Below are 14,121 nucleotides of genomic sequence, written 5' to 3' on the forward strand. Positions count from 1 at the left end.
TAATTGATATTTATAGGACATTCCATCCAAAAACAGCAGATTACACGTTCTTCTCAAGTGCTCATGGAACATTCTCCAGGATACATCATATCTTGGGTCACAAATCGAGCCTTGGCAATTTTAAGAAAATTGAAATTGTATCATGTATCTTTTTAGACCACAACACAATGAGACTAGATATCAATTACAGGAACAAATCTGTAAAAAATACAAACATATTGGTGGCTAAACAATACACTACTTAATAACCATGAGATCACTGAAGGAATCAAAGAGGAAATAAAAATACACCTAGAAATAAATGACAATGAATACGTGATGACCCAAAACATATGGGATGCAGCAAAAGCAGTTCTAAGAGGGGAGTTTATAGCATTACAGTCCTACCTCAGGAAACAAGAAACATCTCAAATAAACAACCTAACCTTACACCTAAAGCAACTAGAGAAAGAAGAAGAAAAAAAAAAAAAAAAAACAAAGGTAGCAGGAGGAAAGAAATCATAAAGATGAGATCAGAAATAAATTAAAAAGAAATGAAGGAAACAATAGCAAAGATCAATAAATCTAAAAGCTAGTTCTTTGAGAAGGTAAACAAAATTGATAAACCATTAGTCAGACTCATCAAGAAAAAAAGGGAGAACACTCAAATCAATAAAATTAGAATTGAAAAAGCAGAGGTAAAAACTGACACTGCAGAAATACAAAGCATCATGAAAGATTACTACAAGCAACTGTATGCCAATAAAATGGACAACCTGGAAGAAATGGAAGAATTCTTAGAAAAGCACAACCTTCTGAGAATGAACCAGGAAGAAATAGAAAATATAAACAGACCAGTAACAAGCACTGAAATTGAAACTGTGATTTAAAATCTTCCAACAACAAAAACCCAGGACCAGATGGATTCACAGGCGAATTCTATCAAACATGTAGCAAAGAGCTAACCCCTATCCTTTTCAAACACTTGCAAAATATAGCAAAGAGACAAACACTCTCAAACTAATTCTACAAGGCCACAATCACCCTGATACCAAAACAAGACAAAGATGTTACAAAGAATGAAAACTACAGGCTAATATCACTGATAAACATAGATGCAAAAATCCTCAACAAAATACTAGCAAACGGAATCCAACAGCACATTAAAAGGATCATACCCCATGATCAAGTGAGGTTTATCCCAGGAATGCAAGGATTCTTCAATATATGCAAATCAATTAATGTGATAAACCATATTAACATGTTGAAGGAGAAAAACAATATGATCATCTCAATGGATGCAGAAAAAGCTTTCGACAAAATTCAACACCCATTTATGATAGAAACCCTCCAGAAAGTAGGCATAGAGAGAACTTACCTCAACATAACAAAGGCCATATATGACAAACCCACAGCCAACATCGTTCTCAATAGTGAAATACTGAAAACATTTCCTTGAAGATCAGGAACAAGAAAATGTTGTGCACTCTCACCACTATTATTCAACATAGGTCTGGAAGTTTTAGCCACGGCAATCAGAGAAGAAAATGAAATAAAAGAAATCCAAATTGGAAAAGAAGTAAAGCTGTCCCTGTTTGCAGATGACATGATACTATACATAGAGAATCCTAAAGATGCTACCAGAAAACTACTACAGCTAACCAATGAATGTGGTAAAGTAGCAGGACACAAAATTAATTCACAGAAATCTCTTGCATTCCTATACACTAATGATGAAAAATCTGAAGGAGAAATTAAGTAAACACCCCCATGTACCATTGTAACAAAAAGAATAAAATACCTAGGAATAAACCTACCTACGGAGGCAAAAGACCTGTATGCAGAAAACTATAAGACACTGATGAAAAAATTAAAGATGATACAAACAGATGGGGAGATATACCATTTTCTTGGATTTGAAGAATCAACATTGTGAAAATGTTTATACTACCCAAAGCAATCTACACATTCAATGCAATCCATATCAAACTACCAGTGGCATTTTTCACAGAACTAGAACAAAAAATTTCACAATTTGTATGGAAACACAAAAGACCCCGAATAGCCAAAGCAATATTGAGAAAGGAAAAGGAAGTGGAGGAATCAGGCTCCCTGACTTCAGACTATACTACAAAGTTACAGTAATCAAGACAATATGTTACTGGCACAAAAACAGAAATATAGATCAATGGAACAGGAGCGAAAGCCCAGATATAAACCCACACACCTATGGTCACCTTATCTTTGATAAAGGAGGCAAGAATATACAATGGAGAAAGGACAGCCTCTTCAATAAGTGGTGCTGTAAGAACTGGAGAGGTACATGTAAAAGAATGAAGTTAGAACGCTCCCTAACACCATTCCCAAAAATAAACACAAAATGGGTTAAGGACCTAAATGTAAGGCTAGACAGTATAAAAGTCTTAGAGGAAAACATAGGCAGAACACTCTATGACATAAATCACAGCAAGATCCTTTTTGACCCACCTCCTAGAGAATTGGAAATAAAAACAAAAATAAACAAATGGGACCTAATGAAACTTAAATGCTTTTGCACAGCAAAAGAAACCATAAACAAGATAAAAAGACAACCCTCAGAATGGGAGAAAATATTTGCAAATGAAGCAACTGTCAAAGGATTAATCTCCAAAATTTATAAGCAGCTTATGCAGCTTAATATCAAATAAACTAAGAACTCAATCCAAAAATGGGCAGAAGACCTAAATAGATTGTTTTCCAAAGAAGATATACAGATTACCAACAAACCCATGAAAGGATGCTCATCATCACTAATAATTAGAGAAATGCAAATCAAAACTACAATGGGGTATCACCTCACACCAGGCAGAATGACCATCATCAAAAAATCTACAAACAGTAAATGCTGGAGAGGGTGTGGAGAAAAGGGAACCCTCTTTCACTGTTGGTGGGAATGTAAATTGCTACAGCCACTATGGAGAACAGTATGGTGGTTCCTTACAAAACTAAAAATAGAACTACTGTACGACACAGCAATCCCATTACTGGGCATGTACCCTTAGAAAACCATAATTCAAACAGAGTCACGTATCACAATGTTCATTGCAGCTCTATTTACAATAGCCAGGACATGGAAGCAACATAATTGTCCATCAACAGATACTGATAAAGAAGATGTGGCACATATATACAATGCAATATTACTCAGCCATAAAAATAAATGAAATTGTTATTTGTAATGAGGTAGATAGAACTCGATTCTGTCATACACAGTGAAGTAAGTCAGAAAGAGAAAATCAAATACCGTATGCTAATACATATATATGGAATCTAAAAAAAATGATTTTGAAGAACCTAGGGTCAGGACAGGTATAAAGACGCAGACATAGAGAGTTTAGGACACTGGGAGTGGGAAGGGTAAGTTGGGATGATGTGAGAGAGTGGCATGGACATATATACACTACCAAATGTAAAATAGTTAGTGGGAAGCAGCCGCATAGCTCAGGGAGATCAGCTCAGGGCTTTGTGACTACCTAGAGTGGTGGGATAGGGAGGGTGGGAGGGAGGCTCAAGAGGGAGTGGATATGGGGATATATATATACGTATAGCTGATCCACTTTACTATAAAGCAGAAAGTAACACACCATTGTAAAGCAATTATACTCCAATAAAGATGTTAAGAAGATATATAAAACAGGCACTCTCATTTTGGAGACACTACTCCACAGTGTATCAAAATATAAAAATTCAAATGTACCTACCCTCTTACCTAGATATAAATATTTAAACAACTATTATTAAGATTTTATAGTTTGTTTTAAATTTAAAATCATTCAGCACCACACAATTGATTAAATTACGCTTGACAGTTATTTCTCTGCAACTATTATATATACTTGGGAATTCTGCTGATGTAGAAAAAATCTGAACTCCAAATTATTTTCAAATGAAATGAAATTTTTATGAATACCAAATTTAATATTTAAAGAAGTTGACATGGTAATATTTTGTAGATATTTCGTTAAATATTTCCTAATTGTGATTTTATAGTCTTCTTTCTGTGTTATAGGGTAAATAATATTTTTACTTTCTCACAGTTTAAAAATAGGGGAAATTTCTGCTCTGGCAACGGACTGGGTAATCTGAACAACCCTCTTACTAAAGGTAAATTAGAATTTTAGAAGACACTTAACAAAATCTTAAAAACTTCAAAGACCTTGACAAGAAAGTGAGGAATTACCAGTGTAAGAAAAGGGGATGAATTTTAACTTCAAAGAGCTCAGTGATGAATTAGCACTGCTTTTTCTCAGAGTGGGCATTTGCTGAGCAAGATAATGAAGCTTCTAGGCAGACCTTCTCTTTTGGCATGCGGAATGAAAATAACCCACCTGGAGACAGCTAACCCTGAGAGGGGTGTGAGAGCATAAGCATTCTCCACTTGCGAAAGGAAAAAGCTGTCCTGAAGAAGTAAGTATCAGTTAAGGCAAGGAGATAGAAGGAAAATTCAGAGAAAAGGTTGATGTGGGAGAGTTTTCTCATCATAAAGCAGAACCTCTAGTGAATACAGCAAAAATGTTTCAGAGGAGTGAAGCATGGAGATTGAAACCTGAGGTAGAATTTCTGAATGAGTGACATCTTCTAGTTCTTATCCTATGTCATATGCACGACCCATATCTACCAGAAATTATTAGACTCCTGTGTGGAACCGTTCCATGTGACAGATATCCTCATTTCTGTAACCTTCATATTCTATCTGTTCACCTATGCCCATGCCATACACCCCAATTCTACCACTGTATGTACATCTCACCGAAACTGTCCTATGCCCTCCAGCTCAGCAGTTGGCCCAAAAATTCAGCACAGGGAACCAAAATGTATGTTTTTGGGTAGTGCTGTACTCATTCTGATGCCATTACCAGTATGAGTGCCTGGTGCATCAAAGGAGGTATGGGACAGGGAAGTATATGTAGGAACTTACCTGCCACCTCAGAAAAGTTCCAAACGTTAGGGACTTATATCAAGAAAATCAGTTAGGGAGAAGAGGAGAGTAAAACCTGCTAAGAACTGTCCTTAGATTCCATTCTCTACAACCATGGCCATAAAGCCTGTACTCAAACCTCCCCAACTGAATTCTTGTGATTGGGAAAACATCAGCTAGTTTTTCAATGAAATCAACATTCTTTTCCTCTAGATCAGGGCAATTTTGGGTCCAAATTATAACATTATAACAATAGGCTGGAGTAACTATCCAGTTTGCCAGCAATTGCACATCTAGGAATTACTCTGAAAAAAGTTTTAGAGATGTGGGCAAAGATTTATTGATAAATCTATACTGCAGTCCTAACTACATAAAATAATTGAAAACAAGCAATATGTTCAATAATACAGAAATGTTTAAATACATTTTGGTACATCTGTAAAATGGAATCATGTAAAGCCATTAAAATCAAGTAGGATAATATTTTCTGACCTGTGCTAAGTTTTAAAATATATTTTCTAAGTGACAAAGAGCCATTAAAAAAATAGTATGTATCTTGTAGTAAATTTGAAAAATACATTATCTCTCTCTCTTCCTCTTTACCACTTCTCTCAACCCCTCAACCCACCCTCATCTATCTATCTCTGACTAGGTTGGAAAGGCTTATGCCACCATATTAAAAGTAGTTATCTCCAGATACTGGGGGTGTGGGTGATTTTTTTCTTTTCAATGTTTGTTAAGTTTTCTGCACACAGTATAAAATCATTTTATAATTTTTGAAAAATATTATTTCATTAAAAAATGAATAGATTTCCTGTGGCAATTGGTCACAAATACTGTTTGAAAACCCTTGCTCCATCTTCTTTAATTAGACCTTAACCTTTCCAGTTGAATTATATGAACAGATGGTTTTGGAGACTGCTCTATGAACTATTAAAATGAAGCAAAAATGACCATTCTAAAATGTACATTCCAGAGATGGTTGACTATAGTAAGGAACAAGTATAATATAACATACAATGTTATTTTCTAGGATAAAATCATTGGTAAAGCCCCCCTGCCCCTTGTATCCCAAGTATTGTTAATAAGGACCAATAGATTTTGTTTATATATGAATTGATGGGGAAAATGTTCACTTAGGTTAATACATCTGTATTTAAAAGAAATGAAACACCAGGAATTGTCTTCCCATTTCTCAAAGTTCTGGATAAGATCCACTGGACTCATTGCTAATCTTGTCTGCCACTCAGTTCTCTGGAGATATTAATTTTGTCATATGGGTATGTAGAATGCATAGAAGAGTTTTTCTTTCTTTCTCTTTATTCTATTTTTTTTCATCAATTCAAAATAAACTATAGGTCCAAATAGAATATATGTTGACCACTAAGAGGTGGTAGGTTAGATTATGTTATTATATGGCAAATTATGCCCATTATGCCAAATCACAACCTGAAGGAAGATTTTCCTGTTCTGTGGTCTGGGAAGCACAATAACAGTCACTCTGATGTTGACCATGATGAGGGTGGCTAGGTCACCCTGACTTACTTCAGCCTGATCATTTGTATAAAGATTTTGATTTGCATCTAATAAAGGTAAGAGTTGGACAGATGGAGAAGGCAGAAAAGTATGACGATGCGGGGAGAAGGCAAAGAAAGGAACAGGAAGAGCAAAGGCATGGAAATGGTAATAAGTATGGTTATTGCAGTGGGGAGTCAACAATGATTATTCAAGGAAGTTAGTTTGGGGGAGCAATGGGTAAGACTGTATGGATAGTGTAGGGCCAGATTATGGTGGGAGCTCCTTAGAAACATAATCTAGGTTTGGTTTGATAGTCAATGGAAACCTATCTTAAGTATTTCAGGCTACATTGTCTTCAGTGACACATGAAACTGATATTTTAGGAAAAAAAATAGCTAACAATTATTGAGTACTTTCCCTGTTAAAGGCAGTGTATTAAAATGATATTTAAGATGGTGGCCTTTGGAGTTGGTTGGACTTAAAGTCCAATCTTAACTCTGGAATTTACTAGCTAAATAACTTTAGGAAAATTACTTATTTTCCTGGGTATGTTTCTTCATCTGAAAAATTGATGTGATAATATCCACCTCTTGAGGTTGTTGTATGGATCACAGAGTTTGGAGAAAGGAGAGTCTGTGAACAGGGAACAGTTAGGAAGCTGTTACAATTACTGAACCTAGACAAAGATGATAAACCACTAGAATGGAGAGGGAGGACAAACTTCAAAGTAAAGGTAAAGAAGTAGGGCAGGTGACTGACACCCTCTCTCCACTCTCATTCATCTTGCAAGTTCCTTATTTCTGTTCATTTGACATAATTTGGGAAGGTGAAATTACACTCTTGAAGTATATGGTCCCTCTCTGGGCATTATCAATTGTTTGTTCATTTTCCTAGAGCTACAAATAACCATTTGCTCTCTCTGTTCACCATTTCCACATCTCCTGCAACATATGATCCAAACTCCCTTTCCACAGTCAGTTAGAAAGCAAACAAAACGTAACAGAAATCATTCACGTTCTTACACTGTATTTTCAAATTTTTGATTTGCAGTTTCTTCCTCCATTCTTGAGTTTGCCAGTCAATCAGGTTTCCTGCGAATTCTCACGGAAGCAGGATTCCGTAATTTAACAAAAAGCAAAACTCAAAAAGAAAACCAATCCTGCTGTTTCTGGGCTTTGGGAAACCTGACACTTCCTAAACCTTCCAAGGCAGCGCTCAGTGCTTCAAGGTCCAATTCCTGCCACCAGCTAACATCAGAACAATCACTACGTAATAGGAGTCTTAAAATGCACAAGGCTTTGAGAACTTGGTTTTTATCACTAGTGTCTGGATTCAACGCAGAACTTCCTCTTTTAAAGAAGACATCTTATTTGCATACATTTCTGAGCAGGAAGTTACACGCAGAACTTTGAGTCTACGTGGGAAAAGATCTTTCATTGCAATCTAATTTAATTCAACTCTCCCTCTTTCTTTTTCTTTCTCCTTTCCCTCTTCTCAGGGAGGGAATAGTCAAAAATAAATGTTTCAACAGATCTCGCGGTGCTATTCGAGATTCCCAATTTTTAAAAAAATTAGAAATGATGCAAACGAGCCTGTGCCTTCCGGGGTTTGGGGCTGGGACTGCCGCCCTCTGAGCCCAGTGAAAGCAGCCAAGAGAGGAGGCGGGGCTCTGGCGAGTTTCCCCTTCCACCTTCCCCCACCCTTCTCTTCCAACCTCTGTAAGGCCCCTAGCTTGATTCCAGCCTTTGCTGCAGCTGCTCTCCAGCCGTTTGCAGGACTCAAACAACTACAGCCGCTGTTCCCAACCAAGATGGTGATCCGTGTGTATATTGCATCTTCCTCTGGCTCCACGGCGGTAAGGAGGGTGGGAAGCCCACCTTTGTTGTTTTTCTACACATAAGTCTCCTGCTGCCCCAGAACCGTTAAATTGCAGAAGTTAGTCTGGCAGCTTCTCCTTCGGTAGACACCCGCATTTCCCACCCCACCCCCTTCTTCCCTTTCTTCTCTTTGTTACATCGATTTCATTTTTCCATGGAGTTTAGCTTTGTTTGCCTAGTGATGTTAGTCCCACATTTCTTCTCTGAAGAAAAAAGAAAGCTACCGAGTTTTGGTAAATGGGAGATGGTGGTATAGGGTCTTTGGGGTTAGGTGAAGACGTCAAGAAAGTCTCACACTACTAAGTTTCAAGAGTGGGACATTTCACATATTTGCTGTAGGTACTGAGGCAGGGGCAGGAGTGCACATCTGTAAAGGATGTAAAACATGCTGTTACTGATGATGACTGAGTGGAGGCCTACTGAGGCACTGTGATTATATTTCACAGAGTGAGACCCTAGTAATCAAAGAGTTATATTTTGCCACTGTGTAGGAGGGGGTATTTAACTTCAGCCTAAAGAGTCTGTTAGAACTAGACAGAATGGGAGCGGAAGTTGGGAACAAAGATATAAAGTTGTGGGGTTTTTTTAAAACAATGTAACAAGGGACCTGTTTTTCCCTTCCATATTGTCCCTTATTTTGACCTTTTCTTTTCTTTCAAAAGATGTTACTTCGAACAGTTTCTAACTGCTTCAAATACATTGAGAACTGGAAGGGAACTAACAAGTGCCTTCTTGTGTTTTTGCAGATTCCAGTGGTGGCTTCTTCAAATGATAGGGCAACCCTCTCTCATCCCCCGTGCTCTTAATTTAGAATAACAATTTTCAGCAGTTGTGGGGAGCAGTAGGCTAAGCTGGGGTGAAAACTGAGTGTATATCCATGGTAAATGAAAGTGTCTCTGTGTTTCACAGCTCAGGAGAAAAGCCAACAGTGGCAAGAGCAGATGTGTGGGCTCAGAATGTAGAATGTATGAACCCTCTCCCTCTTCTGAGCTTCAGAGCAGCAGCTATCCCATGTTTTTTGTTGTTGTGTTTTTGTTTTTGTTTTGTTTACCCCCTAAGAGGGTTTGGAGTAGAACTGAAAGTTGCGTGAAATCACAAGGAGCTTGAACCTTCAACTTGTCTTCTCTGGCTACCACATGTGGGTGTGTTTAGACAGTTTTGAAATAGAATACTTAAAATTACACTTTTGGAGCATGATTAGGTTGAAAAAAAGAAAACATTTTATATTGTCTTTGAACTTCACTTTATGAGCCTCTTGCCTTATTATTTTCCATATATATTATATTTAAAATAATGTTCAAGCTGCCCAGAGTCTCAATTCCAATAAAATAATTGTAAAATTTAAAAGATCAGCTTAATACCTTTAGTTAAATCCCTAATTAGGTTGGACAGATCAGGAAGCTAGTTTTGGTGATTTCACTTTGGGTGACATGCAGTTTCAGTACTGCTATTTATTCTTTGCTTTCTTGCTCTTCTACCCCTCCCCGAAAAGCAGATTCAGGAAGAAACTCCTTTCAGAATTTTTATTCAAATAAGAACAACTATACCTCTCTCTTTGTTAAGACTTAAGTTTCTTATGGCCTTAAAAATGACTACTGTCTCCTACTATGTACATTATTAGATTCCATTGTTGAAGACTATGCAAATAAATATTTATGCTTTTTGTGTTTTGTTTCAATTGTTTTTCTTATGGGTAATTATAGATTTGTTTGTTGTTGCAGTAATTATAGTTCCTATGAACCTGTTATCAAAATTCTACTGCATATTGCCAAAATGAATACTTATTTTATTATAATCTTATAGTACTTTTATATAATATTAAAACAGGATAAAATGAGTATACTTCAGAAGAGCTCCTTTATAACATAAATGGGGACTCTTCAGTTTGCAATACTAAGATTTTTCCTTTAAGAAAGCTGTCATGTTGTTTTTAACATACGATTTAGAAATTTTGGGGCAAACATCCTAACAGGAATCCAGCAATTGTACAAAGTGAGATGCTTCTATAAGTGACTAAGTGTAGTTTTCTGAAGAGCATTTAAAAGAAAGCTTTTGGTTTTGGATTGTGAATCTTTGACTGTTTTCTTATTCCTGCTAGTGATTTTCATGAAAATAACCAATATTAGATGTTTTATCAGGCAAGGGAGGATCTATGATGATTGCAACTTAGTGTGACCTTAACTCAAGACTCCCTTTCCTTCATAGACCAATTAAAAAAAAAAAAACTTTTCAAACTTGTGCTCAACTCTGCCCTAATACAGAGGTATAGCACTTGCTTCTCAAAAGTTTAGAAATTAAAGCAGGTATATTGGTTTTTGCAATGGATTTCTTGATAGTAGCCATAATAATGTTAGTAAGTAGGAACACTTATTTGTGTCGGGTACTATCTCATTTTTTCTTGGCAATTTCTAGACCTATGAGTTAGATACTATGATTATCTCTATTTTCAAGATAAGGAAATACAGGTTCAGAGGTTAAACAACTTTCTCAAGGTCACACAACTGGTAAGCCACAGAGCTTGAATTCCATACAAGCTGTTTGAATCCAAATGACATATGTTTAAAGAATTACATCCTCCCAGTGATGCATGACAGCTAGGAGGCATGCAGAGATAAATGTGAACATGAGGTGAGAGGTACAGAAGGGAGTAAGTCCTGTAAGTGGAATTGCTTGGGCATATACATACAGGAGAATAGAAAAATGAGGAGCTAGTGTAGAGGAGGGATAGCATGTCTAAAGATGAATGTCAGTAAGTGGCCTAAATTCACTGAAGGCCAGGAAGATAGAGAAGATGCATATTTGGAACTGGTTTAATATAGGTCAAGATGAAAATTCAGGTCTTAATACTGTTTTTTTTTTTATGAAAACCATTTAGCAAGAATGCAACTCCCAAGTTGTCTGTCTGTAGGAAGTGATTTCTGCCTGTTCAGAACTGTTTGTGCATGTTTTGACCTATTGTAACACAATAATATATGCCATATTTTTTCCTTGAAATTGTAATGTCCTGTAAGTTTGCATTTAATGGAAAAAGAATAGTAAGCACAGAACCTATAATAAATGTAATAAATTTCAATAACTTTTAACAAAAATCAAAATTGGCCTTTGATCAGGATTGCTAGAGAGATGATAGCTTGGAGAATTATAACTGGTTTGGAGTTTTCTTCCCATACTTCTTTTCCTCAGTTCCATAATAATCTTCATTTCACGGTCTCTATGCATTTTAGGTGTGCTTGGTGTAGAAATTTTAAGATTGTGGTAGATAGATAGATTGTAGATTTCTGAGGGTATTATTTAGGTCTAACTTTTGTAAAATGATCTATTTTATGACTGCTAAAACATAAACTAGTTGTAGCTTGGATTGTCCATATAGTTAATGAAATATATGCAATTTTCCTCTGTGGCATTATTCTGTGCACGAGTTATAGAAACAAGCAAATAAAATGAACACTTGTGATTGCCAAATCATTAGTCACTAGGCAGTATTTTCTTCATTGGGATAATATGGATATAGAACAACAAGTCACAGTTCTTCATCTATATGATTCAAAAGTAATTGCATTTAGGTGAAGAGTATTTTGCTCCTCTGTCTCTTTTTTTTTCATGGAAAGGCATTTTATTTTAAATATAGCAGTGTGTATATGTCAATCCCAAACTCCCAATCTATTCCCCCCCCACATCCCCCCTGGTAACTATAAGTTCATTCTCTAAGTCTGTGAGTCTGTTTCTCTTTTGTAAATAAGCTCATTTGTATCATTTTTTTGATTCCACATATAAGCGATATCATATGATATTTGTATTTCTCTGTCTGACTTACTTCACTTAGTATGATAATCTCCAGGTACATCCATGTTGCTGCAAATGGCATTATTTCATTCTTTTTAATGGCTGGGTAATATTCCATTATATATATGTACCACATCTTCTTTATCCATTAATCTGTCAATGGACATTTAGGTTGCTTCCCTGTCTTGGCTATTGTAACAGTGCTGCAGTGAACATTGGGGGTGCATGTATCCTTTCCAACCATGGTTTTCTCCAGATATATGCCCAGGATTGTGATTGCTGAATCATATGGTAGTTTTATTTTTAGTTTTTTTTTTTTTTTAACATCTTTATTGGAGTATAACTGTTTTACAATAGTGTGTTAGTTTCTCCTTTACAACGAAGTGAATCAGTTATACATATACATATGTTCCGATATCTCTTCCCTCTTGCATCTCCCTCCCCCCCACCCTCCCTATCCCACCCCTCTCATGGTCACAAAGCACAGAGGTGATCTCCCTGTGCTATGCGGCAGCTTCCCACTAGCTATCTAATTTACATTTGGTAGTGCATATATGTCCCTGCCACTCTCTCACTTCGTCACAGCTTACCCTTCCCCCTCCCCATGTCCTCAAGTCCATGCTCTAGTAGGTCTGTGTTTTATTCCCATCCTACCACTAATCTCTTCATGACATTTTTTTAGATTCCATATATATGTGTTAGCATACGGTATTTGTTTTTCTCCTTCTGACTTACTTCACTCTGTATGACAGACTCCAGGTCTATCCACCTCATTACAAATAACTCAGTTTCATTTCTTTTTATGGCTGAGTAATATTCCATTGTATATATGTGCCACATCTTCTTTATCCATTCATCTGTTGATGGACACTTAGGTTGCTTCCATGCCGTGACTGTCTTTAAATAAAAACCATTATTTCTCCTACTGGTTCCTTGGCTGCTGCTTCTGTTGTACAGATCTTCCTCAACTTACCATGGGGTTACGTCCCAGTAAACCCATGGTAAGTTGAAAATATCATAAATTGAAAATGCATTTAATACACCTGACGTGTCAAACATCACTGCTTAGCTTCACCTACATTCAGTGCACTCAGAACACCTAGGTTAGCCTATAGTTGGGCAAAATCATCTAATGCAAGGACTATTTTTTAATAAAGTGCTGACCATCTCGTGTAATTTATTGACTACTGTACTGACAAGCAGAGTGCTTGTCTGGGTCCGTGGTGGTTGCATCTATCCGCTGTCTCCTGGTGTGGTCGCGTGGCTGGTGGGGAGCTGGGGCTTTGCCACCCAGCATCAGGAGGAAGTGTCTTTCCCCATACGGTGGGCCCGAGGAAAGCTCAAAATTCAAAAGTCGAAGTAGTTTCTACTGAATGCGTATTGCTTTCGCATTACTGTAAAGTTAAAAAATCCTAAGTTGATTTTCTTACTCGTGAAAAGTATATTCAGTCACTCGGTAATACTGATTTCCGTTCAAGAACGCTATAGTCGAGTTGGAGAGAAAAGATGAACACACAGGAGGAGAGGCAAAGAATTTCCCCCTGAAAACTGGTTGGTATAGCGTGCTCTAGGATCTCAGAGGGAAAAGAATCAACAGAGGGTAGTCCTGGAGGGCTTTACGGAGGAGGTGGGAATTGAGCTTGTTCTTAGCGGATGGTTAGTATTGGAGCAGCTGGAGAGAACAGAGAGAGAGGGAAGGCGTTGAAGATGTGGAACAAGACGGATAAAGCGTGGAGGTGAGCAGAGAGCTGCGTGCTTGTCCCAGCCAATCCTGATGAACTCAAGTGATTAGTTCAGAACCGCTCCCGTGGGGGTGTCATCTCCATCCTCAAGGACCCCAGGAGTGGAGGCAGAGGACAGGTGGCGAGGAACGAGCGCAGCCCTGGGCCACGGGGAAGGTTCACCCACTGCACCCGGATGCCGAGGGGGAGGGGCTCCGAGGAGGGAGGGATGCTCAGGCGGGGACAGCGCTGCACAGATGCAGGGAATGGGGGGCGGGGCTGGGGG

The 14,121-nt window shown here is 37.5% G+C and overlaps 1 protein-coding gene across 1 annotated transcript in view; it reads left to right on the forward strand.

Annotated features, from left to right (window-relative positions):
• The first annotated feature begins 8,082 nt into the window (after window positions 1–8,082).
• The window catches only part of SH3BGRL (SH3 domain binding glutamate rich protein like), an 89,744-nt gene continuing 83,705 nt past the window's right edge, over window positions 8,083–14,121 (forward strand). Inside the window, exon 1 of the mRNA XM_024129517.3 lies at window positions 8,083–8,309. Coding sequence (XP_023985285.1) covers window positions 8,265–8,309 — 45 coding nt within the window. The 5' untranslated portion in view covers window positions 8,083–8,264. The remainder of the gene's footprint in view (window positions 8,310–14,121) is intronic.

Source organism: Physeter macrocephalus, chromosome 21 (assembly GCF_002837175.3).
Source record: "Physeter macrocephalus isolate SW-GA chromosome 21, ASM283717v5, whole genome shotgun sequence".
Taxonomy (NCBI): domain Eukaryota; kingdom Metazoa; phylum Chordata; class Mammalia; order Artiodactyla; family Physeteridae; genus Physeter; species Physeter macrocephalus.